The 20,894-nt window shown below is 35.1% G+C and overlaps 1 protein-coding gene across 2 annotated transcripts in view; it reads right to left on the bottom strand.

Annotated features, from left to right (window-relative positions):
• Window positions 1-547: 547 nt before the first annotated feature.
• Window positions 548-20,894, bottom strand: part of LOC149563936 (chaperone protein dnaJ 10-like) — a 54,809-nt gene continuing 34,462 nt past the window's right edge. For both annotated transcript variants that reach the window (XM_089827046.1, XM_089827045.1), the window contains exons 6-10: window positions 10,445-10,603; window positions 10,040-10,218; window positions 9,525-9,605; window positions 3,175-3,318; window positions 548-888 (exon numbers count right to left, since the gene is read on the bottom strand). In XM_089827046.1, coding sequence (XP_089683172.1) covers window positions 778-888; window positions 3,175-3,318; window positions 9,525-9,605; window positions 10,040-10,218; window positions 10,445-10,603 — 674 coding nt within the window. In that variant the 3' untranslated portion in view covers window positions 548-777. The remainder of the gene's footprint in view (window positions 889-3,174; window positions 3,319-9,524; window positions 9,606-10,039; window positions 10,219-10,444; window positions 10,604-20,894) is intronic.

Here is a 20,894-nt window from a genome sequence, read left to right as displayed (position 1 = left end):
AAATGTATGATATCCTGCATTGTAGAAGGTGATTGGGACGGGGAGTAAGTGGTGGACGAGAGAGTTCCAGGAGCATTAATGAACATTAGTGCCAACATAGGTTCTCTTCGAACATTTATCTCCAATTAGTCCATTGCAACCTAATCACCACTGATTTTGCCCAAACAAAGATCTAAACAGATGTACAATATTTGTCCTCCTAACGAATTTAACCTGCTTCAATTGTTTCTTTCAATTAACTTGGAAATCTGCTTTCAAAGTATAGCTTTGCACAAGAAATCTTTATTTCCAACAGAAAATGTAAATATATGTTTTTGAAACTGTACAATACGTATGAGTCCAACATGATCTATCACAAGATCAAATAGCTAAAATTGCCAAATATAGCAAAAAAACAAAAAATAGATCGCTAAAAATTGAATGTCCAAGGTGGAAATCCTAATACTAGAGAGAACCTAAACAAGAGATCTAAATTTACATAGAGCTGGATCGGCTTCTAGAATACAATAACTTTTGAAATGAAACAAAGCATATGATGTACACAATAGGTGAAAATTGTAACTCACATAACTTTCCAGGAATCTAAATCTATTTTAAAGATACAAAGTGCTGCTTGATCACCTCCATGAAAGAGCCTTTTAAATAATGAATACAAAATCTCTTATGATCAAAAGCCACGTAAATTTGAATCCCATTATAAACCATGAATTTTGTTTTCCCTGTTAACTGATTTAGTCGAGAGATTATATCACAGGATACAGTGCCACACCAGAGAATTTATACCTTTGGGTATGGTGATTGAACTACCCCTACCCCTGAAGGTCGCGTTGGTGTTGGGAAGTTCACATATTGATCTTGAACACCTTGGGGTGACTCAACATATGGACTCTGAAACAAACAAACAAAAAGTCAATAATTTATATTTCTCAAAGTACTGAGGAAGATAAAACCCAACAGTAAGTAAAAGAAAAAGATTAATCACAGATTAAATAATCTCAATTTTAGTCTTATGATTTTGTAGATTTATTACTTACTACAATACATATGCAGCTTTGTTCAAAAGACTGCCAATTACATGAATTATGAATTAAATTAACATGCACTCTTCCAAAAAACCCAAAATCATACACAATAGTTGCAATAATGATCAAAGCTCCCACTCATGAACAAAATTGCATATACATAATGAGGAAACCAGCATCATCCAAGCGTTTCACAAAAGAGAAACCATAAATATAGGGTCTCAAACTAAAGACCTAAGCTTCACTGCTTGGTCCACAACGAAAGAAAATTTCTAAACATGTTAATAAGAAACAACCTTACTGCTTGGGTGGCCATTACATGGGCACATGCCAACAATATAAATATGTTTTCACACTATTGTCCTCACAATACAACCTTTCAGTAAGGTACACAATAATTATCTTCAAAACTACAAAACAAGTAAGATATGCATTTTGTAGAGCTTTAAAATGACGAAAGAGGAATTTTAGAAGTTAAAAACAATGCTTTTTATCAATATTTTTTAGAACAAAAATATTTATACCAATTGTTGAAGATTATCCGTCACTAATAGTAATTTCATGCTCCAATCTAGCCAAACAATGGAAAAGCACTTAAAAAATTAAGTACGAAGTGAACATACAAAATTAGACCTAATTTGTGCTTAAGAAAGCATCCTTCAGGTGGTAGTATTTCTTAGATGCCTGTATGATACAAAAAGTAAATAATCTTGCAATGACAAAGAAGCAAGGATCTGAAAACATGGAAGAGGGGCAGTGAAAGGCTAGGTAGTTGGTTCCAGTATCTTCCTGAACCGTGGGTTGCAGGCAGGAATTAAATTGGATGATCAACCCTGCCATTGACATAATTTATTTGATATTTATCACTTGCACGCAAAGAACTTGCACAAAAAGCATAAATAGTCATTTCTTTTATGAAGCTAGGATGTAGATCATTGAATTACTTCCAAACAATCAATCAGCACATTAATAAATCTAGATCCACACCACAATATTAATTCCGTTCTTGGTTACCACTCTTGATTTTTAGCCCAACAGAAGCTTGTATGTTGGCTAGAAATCAACACCACGTCAAAAGTACTCTTCAGGTAGACTTCAGTTGAGAGAAAATTATTTTACGTTGACAAGATATGTGGACTTCAATTGAGCTGTTTCAGTTGATTATCAAAGCTCAACTATTGACTATATTTTCTCCTCAGACGTAGGAGTTGCTTTAAGCCAGAGTTAGTTTTAGCAAACCAGAGCTTTATCTTCAATTGAAGACTAGAAATGCATTACTCATGCCATTTTTCAGCAATATACAACCTGCCTAGATTATGAAGAATTGTTTTGTGGGAGTTCTAAAGCTAATGAAGAGCCTAATTTATCATGCCCACACAAAGCACGTTAAATGTTCATAATTGCTAGACAATAAATTCATCGGTTAGTTGATAATGATGATATTTTTCTCTACTATTACAGATCTAATTACCAACTTGTCGATCAAATGACTTAACTTCTTGATCCTATTCTAACTCCAACATTGTCACTAAGAGTGGTACTGGATAATAGATAGAGAGGTACTGGGTAATAGATAGATTATTATGGACTTTATATGCAGGCATTTGTTGCTTGTGTTAATTAGAGAATAACACCAAATTGATTATGTTCTAAAAGCAACTTGAATTTTAAGTCAACCACAGAACCTCCCCCTACAATAGCAGATATAAGTATAGACTCCTTGAAGTGGGTGCCATCCAATTCTGCCATATTTCAAGCAGTCATTTTTCCAAAATTCTTGAATTTATGTTTATAAAAATTAATTAAATGTCATACCCGATTTAATTTACAGAACCTGTTAAACATTGAACTGCATTATTTAAAATTTAGGATGCATGAATGCGGCCCAACATTAGTTTTCTATTACAGCCAACAAATGGGCGTGCTGGAAAAATATAACTATTGACAATATTATATCTTAGTTGCAGCACTTTGATAGGTTAAAAAGAAGATTAATTTTATCTCATGGAAAGTATATGGTAAAATGTCTCCTCAATAATCAAGTCCAAGAAAATATTAGGAAAAAATATGAACAGTTTGTAGATTTTGCCCATAAATGTTATGATGCAATTGAGTTCAACAATCAGATAGAAGTCACAACATTGCAAAGTACCTGAGCCGGAAGAGGAGTTGAACTGGAAGAAACCTTTGGTGACGAGTCTGGAGAGCTAGCAGCATCATTGCTGCATTCTTGTCCATTCAGCTTAGGAGTGGTATCTTTCAGTGAAGTTCCATTTTCGCTGGGTAGCTTTGCAGTCTGTAAGCACAATTGGCACCCAATGTTAAATGTTTATATTTGTGAAGTACATCAGTCGACACACAAAAAACAATCGTTTGCCAGTGTGCCAAAAACAAGTGCTGCATGGTCTTAAACAGCAATTCAAAGTCTCCAATAATAAGGTCCACATATTATAAATAAATACAAAAGGTATGTCCCCAGGTACTCATATGAATATCACACAAAAGGATTCTGTTTAGCTTGAGAAACAAGTTTGACAATACACTGAATCTATAATAGTAGAAAGAGCAATAAAGGTAAGGCTACAGCATGATAGAACATAACACATCAGGGTATTAGTGTAGAAAGACACACACAACAATGGCTTTAAGCCTTAAGCCATAAATGTCTAAACATAAATATAAAAAAAGATAGCATACCATGTAATGTCCCCAATTTTAATAAAGTGAACTGATTCAGTGGTCCAAAAATTAAATTAAATAGAGCGTCTTCAATCAGTTAAATTAGTTATAAAATTAAAGAGCCAAAATAATAATACAATAGTTCAATTCAGATTATTTGTGTATGGCCGCAAAATGAATGATGATATCTCTCAGGCCCATTTTTTATTTATTAGTTGGTAGTGACTTGATCATGTTGACACATTTGTAATCCTTCACGAAGAGTTTCTCACAGCCATATATAAGGCCACGTTAGTCAGTTTTGTAGGTATGTGAACTTGGTATTCTCTCTGTATGTGCCGAGTTCATCTTGTCTGCCATTTCAAAGGTGAGAGATCCTCCCTATTTGGTATCCCACAATTTCGGCAGGAGTAACTCTTCACCCCATTTTGCTTGTTATTCCAAACCTATGGAGCTTTCATTTGAAAGCTAATTTGATGTAATCTACAATATATATACAATTTGATCTATCTCTACATATTTGACTGATTCATATACTAGCTTGTTTTGTCACTATGTCCATTATTTCAGAATTGTGTGGCCTCAAGTCGCTAGGCAAACCATGACATAACTAGCCACACAAGTGACAGAATCAACTAGTCGTGCAGGTGTTGGGAAGAGTCATACAAGTAGGCAAGGAGTCCTACGATTGGGAAGAAGCCACCATATGCATAGGAGGCATGGATTAGTCATCAAGACCATGCTAGTCATTTGGACCATACGACACAGGCAAGGCGACCATACTTGGTGGTTTGACCAAGACTTGGGTAAACTATATGTAGTAATTGTACTAGGAGTTGATCGTACGACTAGCAAACACACACTGCACACCATACAACAATATTGGAGGTCAAACATCCTCCAATAGAGTTTAGTCGTAGAAGTGCCAAGTTGGCATTGTGCTCACTAGTCAACTGGCCAACTGACAATATCAGGTGGTGAGTGGCAATGTCGGGTAGCAATGTGAGGTGGTAGGTGTATTGAATAGTAGGTGGCAATATTGGATCGTAGTCTCCAGGTGACAATTTTGACTCCCAATGTCAAGATAGTGCTATCAAGTGGTAGCATTGGGTGTCATTGTCAAGGTAGTAGCGTGTTGGTACAGTAGCAGTGTCAAGTGACAGTGTTAGGTGGCAGTGCCAACTGGCAAGTGGCGATGTCTAGTGGTGTCAGGTGGCAGTGTGTCGAGTGGTACATGGTAGTATGTCGACCAGTGTGGTTACAATGACGACTAGTACAATGGCAGTGTTGATTGGTACGGTTGTAGTGTGTTGTTGAGTAGGGTGAAAGGCTTGTTCCATTGAGGCGTGACATTTGGTAGATTACAGTGGTATCATAGTTGTGATCTTGCCAACATGTTGGGGTAGATTGAGAATTTTGGGATTCATAGCACACTATCGCACCGTATGATGGACAGAGGTGAGTGAATGTGTTACAAAGGTTTGTCAAAGAGATTGGCAATGGTATTGATATTCCATTAAATATATTAGACACATGTCTGTGTAAGGTGAAGCAGTTACCTTCAAAATTTATACAAAGGAGCCTCACCTTGGTCGAGGTCGCCTTAAGATAACCTAGTTTGTTAAGACACTACGACAAGGAAATCAAGCTAGCAACTACTATACGTCTAAGTGAGATTTTGAGAATCTCCTCTCATGTAAAATGATGACACCATGATAGAGATATTGCATTTGATTATTGACAGCTTTCATAGCCTTGATGATATCAGTAGTCATTTGTTTGCTAGGAGATTTACAATACTGGAGATTTGAGCAAAAGTCAAAGTAAGTAACCTCCTCTTAGATCTAAGATTGCAAGATTTGATCCACAATTATGCTTCATCATTTTTTAGTCACAATAAAGCACCATGATAAAAATATTTTTTTCTGCCATGGTGAGGATGTAATATCCTGACCTATCATACCTATGTTGTGGGCTGCTCATAATTACAAATGCATTCCTTCTATTGTAGCATGTAGACTGGTGAATAATGTATTCAAGAATTGTGAAGAAGAATTGAAGTCTCAATCGCACAAGGCTGAGGCAGTTGGTGACAGCAATAAGAGTGATGTGGAGCCACATAAGGATCTGTGATAACATGTTACTACACCTACAAGTAGAGAAAAAATTAGCCTACATGACAGCCACATGGTTACAGAGGGTACTTGCATGGAGTTTGCAAAGCCAACATTGATCAATCAACTGCATGGAGATGCAAACACTGCAGTAAACATTTTCATGGGCAAGGTCTATAGCCTGATAAGTATGAAGTTCTTCCTGGCAAATGATAGTTGCTTTTCAGACAGAGTGGCATCTACATGGGAAGAACAAATTGCAAATGAGTTTTGAGATTCCAGACCATCATTCTTGGAAAGTGATTGATTGGCATGATGGCATGATAGCTTGGAGGCATTGATGTGTTTAATGATTGGCCTCAGAGGGATCCTAACTCAGCATGGCAATGTGTATATGAAAGTAGCACAGCGGAAGCTTGACCACAATTTACCTCTGTGTCACAGAGTTCGCCGCATTTCATGCATGAAATTCGAATTTGGGCGAACTTCAAAAGTTTCCATAAAATTCGTTAAAAATCTACTTGTGTTCGTACGGAAATGAGGACGGGCTTTTTCATCAAGGCAAAAAATTTATAACAGATTTTAGGAGTTTGAAATACTATTGTTAAAGGTTTTTGACTACACTTTTTCTATACAATGCTGCTCGGGGTCTCTCCTTTTCACCATTGGCTACCCTAGTTGAAGCTATCATATATTGCAGTCGAGAGGCAACAGTGAATGTGTTATTTAACCGGAGGCCAACAACTATCTTCATTGCTTTTTGGAGTCCATCTGCTTCTACATGTAGCTGCATCTGGAAGCTCTCGACTTCACTGTAAAAACTCGTGGGAGGCTTAATAGAAGCTGAGAACCAATGCTTATTCCAACGCTTATCCAGTTTTTTTAAGCGCCTCACATTTTCCGAATGCGATGCTAGACAAATTTTATGTGGGCCAACATAGTTAGGCGTTATTACTATTGTTATTGTTTTAGGTTTTATCATTGTTTGAGATTTATTTAAAGTTTAATATTGTCATATAGTTTTTCATTTTTGGTATTTAGTTTTGTTTAAACAAAATTAGAATATTAAATTGTTATAATTTTATGTTTTATATTAAATTTATATTAATAAAAATTTAATCATAAACTTAAAAATATCTTATATTTTTTAAACGTGTCAATGTTTTTGAAATGAATTTAAAACTATTTAACAATGATAAAATATATTGCTCATTTATTCTATATATATTAAATTATATTATTCAATAATTAATCATATAATTTAAGCGTAATTGATATTTTATAAATGTTTCAATCTTTTTATAATGATTTTAAACCTATTTAACAAAGTTTAAATATTTTGTTATTTTACTCTTTTATATATATATATATATATATATATATATATATATATATATATGTTGGCAAATTTAATGTCGAACTTTTTTCCGAATTTATGCTCTTGTCAAATTTTGTCCGAATTTTATGGTTGCCGAACTCGAATTCGAATTCGAACCTTGTGACTTAGATTTACCTATGTCCCCCAGGGACGCATCCCCCCAAAAAAGCCAGTGTTTCGAGGACAAGGATGTCCCCGTCCCGGGAACTTCATTGGGGACTTGCATCCATACCCAATTTTTTAACACAAAAAAGAAATTAAAAATAAACAAAAATGTCACTTTTACCGTCCCCATTTGTCTTCCCCCACCGTCCCCAAAATCGGCAAAAAAAAATACCGTCCCGCTGTCCCCTGCCATCCCCATCTTGGAAACTCGAGGGAACATAGAATTTACTCATCTTGACTCCAATTGTGTGCATGCGATCGTGTTGCAGCAAGGAGATTTGTTTGGGATCCTGGAGAGGATTGCTTGAGGGCGAGAATTCTTTGGGCAGAAAGGAATTGTAATGTCCCCAATTTTAAAAAGTCAATTAAATTAAGCAATTAAGTGGTCATAAAAATAAATAAAATAGGGCATCTTTAATTAATTAATTTAGTTTAAAAATAAAGAGCCAAAATAATAATTTAATAATTTAATTAAAGATTTATTTTGTATGGCCTCAAAATTAATAATAATATCTCTTGAACCCATTTTTTATTTATTAGTTGGTAGTGTCTTGGTCATGTCGATACATTTGTAATCCTTCGAGAAATTTCTAAGAACCATATATAAGACTGAGTTCGTCAGTTTTGTAGGTCTGCACACTTGGTATTTTCTTTATATGTGCAAATTCCGTTGGAGTTCATCTTGTCTGCCATTTCGGAGGTGAAAGATCCTATTTGCTATCTGCAGTTTCAATGGGATTAACTCCTCAGCCTATTTTGCCTATTAATCAAAGCCAATTTGATGTAATCTATGATATATATACAATCTGATATCTCTGCATATCTGACTCATGTTCATATATTTGCTTGTTTTTGTGACTATCTCCTTCACTCCAAAAATTTGGTGACCTCGAGTCACTTGACAACTACAACATATCTAGCTGCACAAGTGACAGAATCAACTATCCTTACAGGTGTTGTGAAGAGCCATACATGTAGGCAAGGAGTCATACAGCTGGGAAGAGGCCACTGTATGAATAAGAGGTGAGGGGTTGTCATCTAGCCTGTACGACACAGGCAAGGTGACCATACTCGGAGGTTTAACCAAGACTTGGATAGAACGTATGTGGGAGTTGTGCCAGGAAAAAATGACCTATACAATGAATTAGAGAAAATTAGAAACAGCAATCAAAACAAGAAGCAGTGACCATCTTTATATAAGGGAAAGCAATCTCCATCAATAACTATGGCTATTCTGGATTCAAACTTAGGGCAGATCAGCACCAAAGCAGTCAGCACCTACATACAGTTCGATCAATCAACAAGAGAGCATTAAACCACCAGGAAAAGCAATTGAAAGCATCAGTGCTCATAAGAGAAGACACATACATTACAGTGATCAGAATTAGAAACCAAAGATTATTGTAGGCAGTAGCATTCTTATCCATGGGTGGGTAAAATAGAGGGTAATCCTAGAAAAAGATGCATTACATAGAATCCTGAAATTAGTGGTGACAGCAGAAAATCAAGATGAGATTTCTTTTCAGAAATATTCTTAGAGTAATCAAGTTGAATATCATAATAAAATTCCATCTTTCTACGTAAATATATATTTATGATATAATGCAATTATAACTCTTAAGTTGGAATTAATGTTTTAGCGTAAAAATCATAAATGTCTCGAACTAGGAGCATTGTGCAGAATTGAATTGTGGGAAGTTGACTTTTCATTCCTATGTTTCTTACTTAAGCACAAAACACAGGCAACCTTCAAAAAACCTCCAAATAAATACATGTTAGTCACATGGAAATGACTGAAAACAAAAAGATGCATTGTAAAAATCAGTGAGATCCTGGGCTACAATCCTATTCTTAGCAAAGGTCCATATATTTTCTGTACTAGAAAGGTATGTCCATGCTTTGATGTTTAACAACAGATAATCCTCTCCAACAATGACACACAAATAATTAAACTGAAGCTAGAACTGAAATTACAATAATGGAAATTTACAAACACCACAAAATATAGTTCCTTGAAGACCAAAAAAAAAAAATCTCTAAAAAGTCATTCCTTCAAGAAAAACAAATCAAAAAAACAATTTTACAAAGTATTTGACTAACACAATGACAATCCCCCTAACCAAGAGATTATAAATATACTGAAAAAAGAGCTATGAGTAAACTTACTTGGAAAATCTTCCCCAGAGTTTTTAAACCCTTCGCACGTGCTCGAAGATCTTCTTTCTTTACAGTAGTATCTTGCAATACCTGTTAGAAAGATTCATGCTGTCAGTGCCTTATTAAGTAAATCTGAATGGATCTGAAACCTGATTAATTAAATTTGAGGATAAAAAACACTGTCACTAATTACAAACCAGACAAAATAGTAAATGCAAAGATATTCAACAGATCTAAATACAAATGGCAAAAATAAATCTGTTATAAATTCATTATAGCATAGAAAGATTCAATTGTCAGTACCTTCTTAAGTAAATCTAAATGAATCTAAAACCTGATTAATTAAATTTGAGGATAAAAACACAAAGTCACTATTTACAAACCAGACAAAAAGCATTTTGTATATGAAAACAAATTCATCAAACCTAAATACAAATGCCAAAATAAGTGTGTTATGAAATCATTATATCAGGAACTAGACCCAGGATGGCCGAAATATAGATGAATTTCTCTGAAAATATTACCATCTGGCACACACGAGAGAGAGTCGCTTCAATGTCAGCTACATTCAATTTCCATAGTGAGTTAATCATCAAATCCTTGTTTGATTGTATGTAGGCTTCAAGTTCAGTTTCAGAAAAGTTCCCCTCCGAGTTGAGTTGCCGTTTCATGTCTTCTTGCAACTGTAGAAGGGCAAAGGCCCCTGTCATACCAAGAACCAATTAAAAGGTACAAATTAAACTACTAATGTAAGTACCATATGGCTACCAAATTAAAAATATGTTGCGGAATCAAAACACCTTGAAAAGGTGTCCAAAAGTGAAGGTAAAATAAAACCACTGAGAGTATATCTTTAGCTAATATTTCTAGGATAAGCAATTTATCAAACAAGTAATTACATCCAAGAAAGCAGAAGTGCATGGACTAACCTGTTGCTGCTGTGACTTGGGATTTTATGAAATGCCCTTTGTTTCTAAACCATTCGGCTATGAATGGTACACCCAAATAAATGGCTTTCTTTCCAAGCTCCTTTGCTGATTGTCTTGCATATATGTAGCCAATTGTTTGCAGCATTTGCCCTCCATAAGCTGTTGGAGGAAGGTTGAAGGAACCAATCAACAAAAATATAATTAAATAGTCAAACCAAAGTTTTCAGATCTATCTAGGACTAATTCTAATGTAAAACTGTGCATCAGTTAGATCATATTTCTACAGTCTTGATTCTTCACCACGAGAGTTGTTAAGGATGTTACAGTGGAGAACAATCATAAAGAAAATTTAATGAAAAATATCACAAATTGCATCAAATGGAACAAGTTCAAGTAGTAAAAGCATTAAAGCCTTCATAATGCATCACCAAGTTCAAATTTCCAAGAAGCATGGCAATGTTGAGATTGTGTATAACACCACATCCAACACATTTAGTACAAATACCAAGACAACTGTGGTTGGTCCAAATCCAAGGCAACCGGATGGAAGCAATATCTCTCAGTAGTGGCATCTAAGTTAAATGTTCCAAAAGGTTATTCACCATATACAACAAATATGTGAGTCCCTATCAGATATATATATATATAGCATGACATATGTACTAAGACATGAACTGCAAAAGAAAGTATTGGATTCTACCTGGTTAATTAAAAATTTAGCAAGAAACTGCTAAATATTTTGCAGGCGTCCAATAGATAGACCAATTCAATTATGACAATGATCCTAGCAGATACTTAAAATAAAATTCTTACAACATCAGTCTTCTCAGTTCTTTGACTTTCACACCAGTATGTTTCTCTAAAAATGTTCCCAGTGATAATGTTGATACTTTGCAGATCAATTCTCAATCTATTTGTCTCTATAAGGAAAATTTAAGCATATGAAATAACATGTATCAAAAACATGTTTAGGAGGGACACACAAGAATAGGGACATGTATATCCAAAACAGAAAACTGTCATTTGATTTTTTCCCATAAACAGTTTGTAACATTTGTAAAATGATTCCTCTTTTTCCTTGATTGTGTGACCATCATCCCCATCTGAATTACCGTGTCACGGCTCACTTGTTGAAAGGAACACAAGGAGCATCATTTTTTTCTACTATAACTTTTGGTAAATTTAATTTTCAGTGCAGTTTTGTTTGGGAAGCAGGTAGAAAGAAATTAACCTTTTCAAATCTATGGTGTATGAAAATGGCCATAAAGCTCCATGACAGGTTTAACACAAAACTCATAATTCCAGAGCTACTGTCACAAACAACATATAGAATCATAACAGCTATTTACTCATTCAAGGATAATCCACATGATTCTACCCCATGAGGATCCACAACAGTATGATCTCAATAGGCACTATTTCTAACGCAGCCTCTACATTTTATGTCGGTTTTCAATAAGGCCCCTTCACTGATAACGTAAGTCTGAGAGAGTCCATCCTCATAATGGCTTTGTTAGCATAACATTATGGCAATTGGGCTTCTCTACCGTACCTCCCATGACAATGCAACATTATTTTTCAAAGCATCTTGATTTATCAACTAATTGTGGTCATTTTGGGGGGATTTTGAAAAAAGCAAGTCCTTGTTGTATATTCATTCCCCTCTACTACTTACATGTGTGATAAGGTTGCAGTTTTCTCTTCCTCTTTATTCTCAAAATAAAAAAGTGTTTCCACTTCAAACGTACTTGTTAAATTCTGTTGAATTATGATGAGGTTTCTAATTTATTTGAAATGATATAACTACTGATGTTTTGCATTGTGGATTAATTGAACCCAGAGTACCAACCTTTACGGCAACGTCTATACAGCCACGAAAATGCACTGCCATACGAAGGAGAAGAGTTAGTTAATTTTTTTAAAAGTTAGAAAAAGCAATGTGAAGGAAGTGCATTTTCGTGGCTGTATAGCCACGGGCTAGAAAGTATATGCACTTGGGCACTGGGTTACAGCCCTATGAAAAGTCTCAACTAGCAGAATAGTATGTCATTGGAGCCAAAAGATATACTAAATAAATTTAAGAAAATATTATATACGTATGTAGTCTTTTAAGTCATTGTGTGTAAGTAGTTCGAGAAGTACAAACCACATCGCCTTCAAGATTCAAACATGAGGAGGAGACTTCTCCATCAAACTCGCCATAAACAATTGAATGCATTTTCCTTGAACAATTAGTATTACTATGCAAATATATGTAAAAAATAATGTTCTTGGACATTGTATATTGTACATTGCAATGTAATAAAAATATGCTTGGACATTGGAAACAACACAAAAAAGCCCACAGGCAATATTGTATACATTGGTCTCAGCAGCAATACTTGCAAATATGCAAAGGAAAAGGGTTCTTTGAGCATACTGACACATGAATCCTAAACTTGTCATTTGTCACACATTAAAATCAGAACTAGCACAGGACATTTGAAGTGACTCTTTTGCACTAGAAGGCACTAAAAGCATTTAAACTGGAAATATTTTGGCATCCTGGAAGTCCCCATTTGTCGGGGAGAACAAATCCCTCACTGTTGAAGACATGTCTCCCTTGAAGTGAATATGTGATATATTTCTCCACAAGCCTTTTTATTATATACAAGTCTTGAAGTAGAGGGAAAATTATTGGGAGCTAAAAAGGGTCAACAGAACAAGTTTCACAAGTCTACAATCTACAGTACAAAATTCCCACCAAAAACACCTCCTTGGGCTAGGGATATTGCAGAATTTTCTCGTCCTGTAGCGCACTCACACCAATGAGATCTCTTAAACAGAGGAAAGAAGGAAAAACACATGGGAAAAACCCCTCTCCAAAAGCAAGAGATGCAATAAAAAAGGGAAAATAGATACTGCATGTGACTAAAATGAGGAGCTCCAAGTGCCCCTCCATTTATTGAATTTGACACAATAATAAAATGAATATACTAGAATATTATAATGTTTCTTTGTTGGTCATCTTAGTCTTTAGTTTATTGGGTAGTTTCTATTTCCATCCTTAGTTGATGATTGGTTCTTTTAGAAGCATCATCCTTGTAAATCTATATAAGAAGTTTTCCTCTCTTTTATTTAATAAAATACCAACAACAATATCAATTTACCATAACATGGTATCAGAGCGGAATGATGGGATTTCAAGTAGTGCCTCCCATGTTTGCATTAACCATGAGTTGTTTTGTTCGATAATACTTTATGGCATTCATGTTCATGTGCTTTTAAAATGCATTGATGTTTTGACATAATTTTGATTGTGAATATCATAGCTAATAGATGTTAGATACTACATTGTTCAGTTTGATCATATCTACATGATGATGCTAGTGATGTGACATGATGCCTTATGATGATATCTAGTTAGTTTTCTATTCGGATATAAACCTTGTTTTATGGATTTATGATAGACTTTATTGGATTATGGTTGATGTGTTTGTGCTACAAATATTTATATCGTTCTTGCAGCAAACTTTTATTATGATCCAAATGAATGATTTACATGAATTATGTTAATGCAACTAATCAAATGATTATTTACATGATTTCATGCATTGTTGCTTTGGCTATATTTTTATTGTGCATCTACACTAGATCGTGTTGTTTATTGTGCAGGACTTGTATCCTCGACAGTGGCACATGGAGTTAGTGATTCAATGGTTCATACCTAGCCAATGTTGTCCATGTATGTGCAACGTACGCTATTTAATTAAAATAATAAAATCTCTGGTTAATTGGTAAATCCAAATTCATGATGCATTTGTGACTAGTCCAATGAAGTGTCCAGTATTAAATTATTGCAATTTCTTATTAAGGGAATTTTTATAATTTATTTAATTTATTTTAAATTATCGGCAAATTTGTCGTAGTTGAATTCCATTTAATTGGAATTACTTTATTTATTTGGGTTTAAAAGGGGATTTAGTTTAATTACGTTATTTATTTTCCCTTTATATGTCACTTTGTTTAAAAGTGCATATATGGCCCAAAAGTGAGAGAATATCTCAGTTCTCACATTTTGAATTAAGAAGTTTGAAGAAAATCCTACAAACCCCTTGTGAGAAGATTAGAGATTTATTAGTTGTGTGAGCTACGCTCATGGGATCGATACAAGAGAAGGCTCATTGGATTTGAAGCGAGAAACTCTTCCTTTCCCGAACATTTTATCGACCTTGGCATCTCCGATATATTCTGGTGTCGGTTTTCATTTCTACCCTTTTGACTGTGAGGTAGGGCTTTTCTATTTTATTAGTTTTGGTTCGTTTCAGCTTCAATTCTTGATTGCTTTAGGGTCAGAGGTTGAGAACTAGTGTTCCCTTTTGTTTCGGTTTGTTTGTTTGGCCCCGTTGGGTGTGTGTAAGCAACTGGGATTTTTGCTTTTGGGATTTTTGAAATTTCGAGCCGTTATGCTGGTCGTTTTCTCATACAAGTTTGGAACTCAATTTTTATTGGACTTTTGGGAGTTTGGGCCCCACTGTGATAATGGGTTTTAATTTCGTCAAGTTTCGACAACCTTTGTTTTGGAGAGATTTTGCATCGCCTCATTTGTGTCATCCAATTTCTTGGCACAAGAATTTTGGTTGTGGATTTGGTTGTTTCTAGGTTTCCAATCCAACCATGTTTCTTTGTCCTAACTTCATTGAATCCGTACTCCCAACAATATGCCCGGTTGAGCATATTTTTATACTTGATGGCTCTTGTTCTCATCCAACCCTTGTTTAGCATTGATTTAGTGGGGATGGTTGTGCCCACACATAGGCACGTACATGTGCATATGACAGGATCTTGCGAGACCCGAACTCCCGGATTTAGGCCAGTTGAGAGACTATTCATTTGGGGGTTGGGTTGGGAACTTCCATTGCCTTTGAGCACTCATCATGTGATGAGCATGGGTATGTAGGGTAGATGTATGGAGCGGCTTCTCTTGTGTACCCTGGCCTGAAAGTGGCTGACAAGGTAATGTGAAGAGGTTCTAAGAAGAGAAAACCAATTTAACTAATGGGTAAATAAACTTAATAAAAGATAAGATTATGGGCCTCTTGAGGAAATTGATTGAACGTGTGTGTCTAGCTTCCTAAGAGAGTTGATCAAAGGCACAGTATCTAGCCTCCTACAAGAGTTGATCAAAAACACATTCCGAGTCTGGCCTCCCGAGGGAGTTAATCGAAGGCTCGCAGTACTTGCACTACCCAATGGCAAGTAATGACACTCCACTAGAGTCACTACATAATTATCCTTAGTGGATCTGACTAGTGACCTATTGTACTGCATTATTTTCTTGATCATATAGACATTTGTATCATGTTCTTGATTGGCGTGTGTGTAAGCCATGGGTAATTGTCTTCTATGATTGTTGTCGGGTTATTATCTCCATGAGCACGGCAGATGTGGGCCTACGGGTACCACGTGGTTAGGAGGCGTAGCTACCTATACCACTGTTGGGGACCGGTGTACAAAGATGGTCTACTTCCAATTTGAGGCCAGTGTTGGATATTCATGTGGTACTTCAATGTATCCAAAGTATGATCTCTTGTGATTTATATTTTACTTTGGATGCATTTGATATCATATTTGGATGATGTATACTGTGTTACTTGATGCATTGTTTTATCATGATGTTGCATCATATTGCTTAGTGGAGACTTATTACCACTGCTTTGGATTAGTAATGCTATTGATAGATTAGTATGTTGGATGTACTTGTGCTTATGATGTTAATTAATAGTTATTGGTAAGAACAATCTCATGAGACAACTCCAACTATCTTGTTGACAATTTGAGATTCATGCTTGAGGTACTTGATGCATTCTTTTATCATGGTGTTGTATCATATTGCTTAGTGGAGACTTCTTACCATTGCTTAGGATTACTGATGCTATTGGTAGATTAGCATGTTGGATGTACTTGTTCTTATGATGTTAATTGATGGTTATTTGTAAGAACGATCACATGAGACAACTCCAACAATCCTTTTGGCAATTTGAGATTCATGCTCAGGGGTATGGTTAGGGCCCTTGAGGTCTCATGATGCCATTATGGTAGGGAGGAAACAAGCACGATTGATTTTATTCGATTATCTCTTTGATAGATCCGTTTCACTGCAATGCTGCTTATGCTCATTTTGTAGATTGATGTTGTTGATTAGATGGATGTATGTAATTGCAATGTGTATTTTAGCTTCATTCAAGTTCTTAGATCTACTTTTATGCTCTCCAGTGACCATTCCTTGAATTATGTGGGTATGGTACTCCCCAATGTGGAGGTTTCATGTTTTTTGCATTTTCTTCTTGCTTTTTTGATACATTGTTAGTTTTTGTTGCATGGAAAGAGCAATCTCTCACACAAGCATGCAGTCTCTCGCACAAGCATGCATTCTCTCTCGCAAGTATGTACTCCCTCGCACAACAAGACAAAGTCTTGCGCGTGTCTGATGGGAAAACTCACGCAGCTTGTTGGTACTACTCATGCAAGAGCAAATCCTGACTCGCATGAGCATCCTAGTTGTTTTCTCGCATGGGAAACAGTGAGTGTTTGTACACACTTCGAGAAGATGTTAATTCTAGTTTTGAGTACCCTTTAGGGTCCCGCATCTTCCTATATTAAAACAGATCAGCTATAGGGTGCATAAAATATATCGTTTAAGTCTAAGAATTTAAGATATATTTTAATATATGCAACGATTCATTTGAGATAGGTTCCAGCCCTCTAGGAGTTGAGATAAAGATTCTAGAAAATTTCAGGGCATCAAAAATTCAAACTTAGCCTAATTTCAAGGCATCAAAAATTCAAACTTAGCCTAATTTCAAGGCTTCATAATTTCAAACTTAGCCAAATTTAAGGGCTCAGCATTTGTCCTTCAACAGGGTGTCCAGTAGATGAATGGTAATAACCTCAAACCTTTGTCTTGTGCATGACTGTTTGAAAATCTCTGCTTAGTATTCTTGATTATGCTATGATTGGTTGGAAATCCGAAATAGACATGCATGTTTAATGATAATCATGCTAGGAACTTTTACTTCGGGTTTAAAAAGAACATCTACCTTGGGTTTTCTTATGAACCATGTGATATTTGATTCTAAATTGGTAAGTAGTGACGCTTGGGGATCTTTGGTGTGGATTTATGTTAGTCTTTCGTTGCTTTTTGATGTCAGTTGTTGTTGTTATTATACCTTAACCTTAAAAATATATATATATATATATATATATATATATATATATATATATATATATATGTCTTTGTTTATCCTTGTTCCAAGGATCTTCGGGCAGGGCATTACATTTCATAAAATTTGGCGAATTTTTTAAGCTAAGTTAGAGCCTCTTGAAATAAAAATCGTGGGAGGTATTTTATGAAATCTTTGTACTTTCTCTACAAAGGCCCAACACACACCCTTGTCCTGAACCGTAGCTTTTGGTTCTAGACCACTTTTTCTCTGTGAGGAGTATTTGGCTTTATTTTCCTTATTCTTTTTGCTTACCTGCTTGTTCTTCCCGCGAACATTGTTTGGTGCTCTTGCTACCGGTTGTTGCCTTGTTGTACTCTTTCCAATCCCTTAAACCTCCATAGTCTCTTGTTGGACATGAATAAATTTATCCTAGCTTATCGTATATTCGAAATATTTTGCTAAAAATCACAAGTCTAGTGAAGGGTTTTGATCGTGCAATTTTTTGGTTTGAGCAAAAGTCTATTTTTTTAAGGTTGCATGTACTTGCAAGTTGCTTGCATGTGTTTTTTGCTATGTTACCCGAAAACGCGTTTCCTGCCCTAAGCCTTGAGCTTCGGAAACCGTCCCCGTTTTGGGACTTGGGGATGGTCGGAAACGATTCCAAGCCGTCCCCACCCAAGCAAAAAAATCGGAAACCCGTCCCCGAAAATTCGAAAACGGTCAACGTATTTCCAGATGGTGTTGACCGTCCCCGGGACTCCGTAGCTGTTTCCTATCCGTCCTGGGGACTGCTTGAAGTTTCCAATTTTAAAATAAAATTCAACTTTAAAAAAACATTACTAATGATATGCAATTTTTTATTGTTTTCCCCTAGGGTGTAATAGAGAAAATATTAGATACACACTCTACCTAGCTGTTGTTCATGATTAGTTAAATATTTAGAAACATAACAGTAATCCGAGTTTAGAAACAAACAATAATCTTAGTATCTGCCCAGAAAATTTCACTATTAAATTGTTAATATACAATACTTTTATTGTTTTCCCAGGGGTACAATAGAGAAAACATTTCACACTCTACTTTACGTAGCTGTTATTCATGATTAGCTAAATATTTTATGCTAAAGTTTCATCTTTTGAAGCTGTTATAGTGTAATATCTTCAAATAGGGATGCTAGGAAAAGATAACAAATATTATAAACTAGGGCACAAACATTCTGAATATTTATTTGCATTCAAATACGTCAATTACAGCTCAAATGTTATGTCAAAATCAGATCTGAGTTTATCAACTAGAGACAATTTTTTGGATTATATTCTGAGTTTAGAAACATACAATAATCTTAATATCTGCCCTAGAAATTTCGGTTTTGAAATATAACCTTCCTTACTATTTCTGAGATAAAATAGAGATGGATATGCAGATTTTGATACTCGACTTGCCCAGAAGTCTGCTGTCCAAAAAACATAAATATAGGGTTTACACATATCAAACATGCAAAGTCGTCCTTGAAATGATGGCCAAGTTATAATGGCCCAAAATGAAGGTTACAAATCCTAGTGCAATTAACTACAAAGGTGCTGAAACACAGCACCAAATTAAGTTGCTCAGGTCAGCTATAAAATCGGCTAGATAAAAATGTCTTTCAACAATATATATATATATATATATATATATATATAGCCGTCCCCTGCTGTCCCCTATTTCAGCCAAAAAAAAAAAACCGTCCTGGAAACCCGTTTCCTCGTCCCCCCCGTCCCGGAAACTCGGGGTAACATAGGTTTTTTGTTAGTTGCATGTTCTTGCATTTGTGTTTTACCATGTGAAGTCTCATCCTTTTTTACATGAAGGTTTCTCTGTTGGGATTATAAATTTTGCCTCAAAAGTTATCTAGTGGGTTTATAACATTTTCCTCAAAAGTTATCTAATGAGTTTTCATAGTTTTTCCCCTTGAAAAATTTTGAGTGTTTTAAAATTATTTTCCTCAAAATTATTTATTGGGTTTTACCATTTTTCCTCAAAGATGAATTTTTATATTTTGTTATCTGTGTCTTGGATTCTAATTAGTTTTGATTGGTTTTTCACCTCAAAAATCATGCTAAGTTTTGATCAATTTTTCACCTCAAACACTGTGTTGAGTTTTCATCGATTTTTCTCCTCAAAAATGATGCTTCGAAAACTTCAAATCATAGTATCTTGCAATTTGTTTTGGGGCATCCTCATCATCTGCAAAGTTTGGAGGGTTTGTCAATTTTTCCTCAAAATGGTGGCAGTTGTTCTCACTATGTCTCTAGCTACATGGAAGGACAACTTTGCTATATCCAACATAAAGTTGGAGTTTTGTGAAGATTTTTGGTCAAAAGATTACTTGTCTCTAGGAGAAGCAAGCTCATCTCAATGGTGAAGACAATGGAAAGCGCTTGTTTCTTATTGCAAAGCATTCTAAAGATCAAGGACACCCTTTTCTATTTCTTTTTCTTGGATGTCTTCCTAGTCATTAACATTTTGCAAATCCAAGGAGGGTCACAATAGCAGCAGGATGTTTTGAAGAATGTGAGCAAAAGACAACAATTAGATGATGACCATTAATGGAGGGTATTACAATAGTATTCCTTAATGGTCATCTTTGTTAGTCTTTAGCTTATTAGGTAGTTTATATTTTAACCTGAAGTTCACAATTGCTTCTTATAGAAACAACGTGTTTGTACATCCATACAAGGATCTTTCATCTCCTTTGTTTAATAACAACAATATCAGTTTACCGTAACAAAATATCCCCCAACCCCTCCATTATTACGATAATAGATAGTCGTCTATTATTAGTTAATGGTAATTTATTGTAAATATCTAGTTAGCTTTAGTTTTCTTTCGCTTTTTTAGCTTTCTTTGTTAGAGTAGAATGTTTCTATTCTTTACAATCATTTCCTAAGGAAACATCGTTTTATTCTTTTGTATATAATGACCTTTCAAAATCTATTAATAATAAGCAAGTATTTTACCAATTACTTCCCTAATATGGTATCAGAGCTAATACTAAAAAAATTTCAACAAAATTTATAATTTCTTCTTGAAATTATTTGTTTAACTTTTTCAGAAATAATTTTCAGTCAATTTCTCCTACAACCCAACTAGGGTTTCTACATTGAGAAATTTGAATGCAAAAAAACACGTTTTGCTGGAAGTAACGAATGTATTATTGCTAGGGTTTTTTGCATTGTTGCTAGGTTGCCAACTCAAATCGCAAT

This window comes from Cupressus sempervirens, chromosome 4 (genome assembly GCF_028749045.1).
Source record: "Cupressus sempervirens isolate cs-2001-9-10 chromosome 4, ASM2874904v1, whole genome shotgun sequence".
Lineage (NCBI taxonomy): Eukaryota > Viridiplantae > Streptophyta > Pinopsida > Cupressales > Cupressaceae > Cupressus > Cupressus sempervirens.
This window is presented reverse-complemented; position numbering and strand designations above follow the sequence as displayed.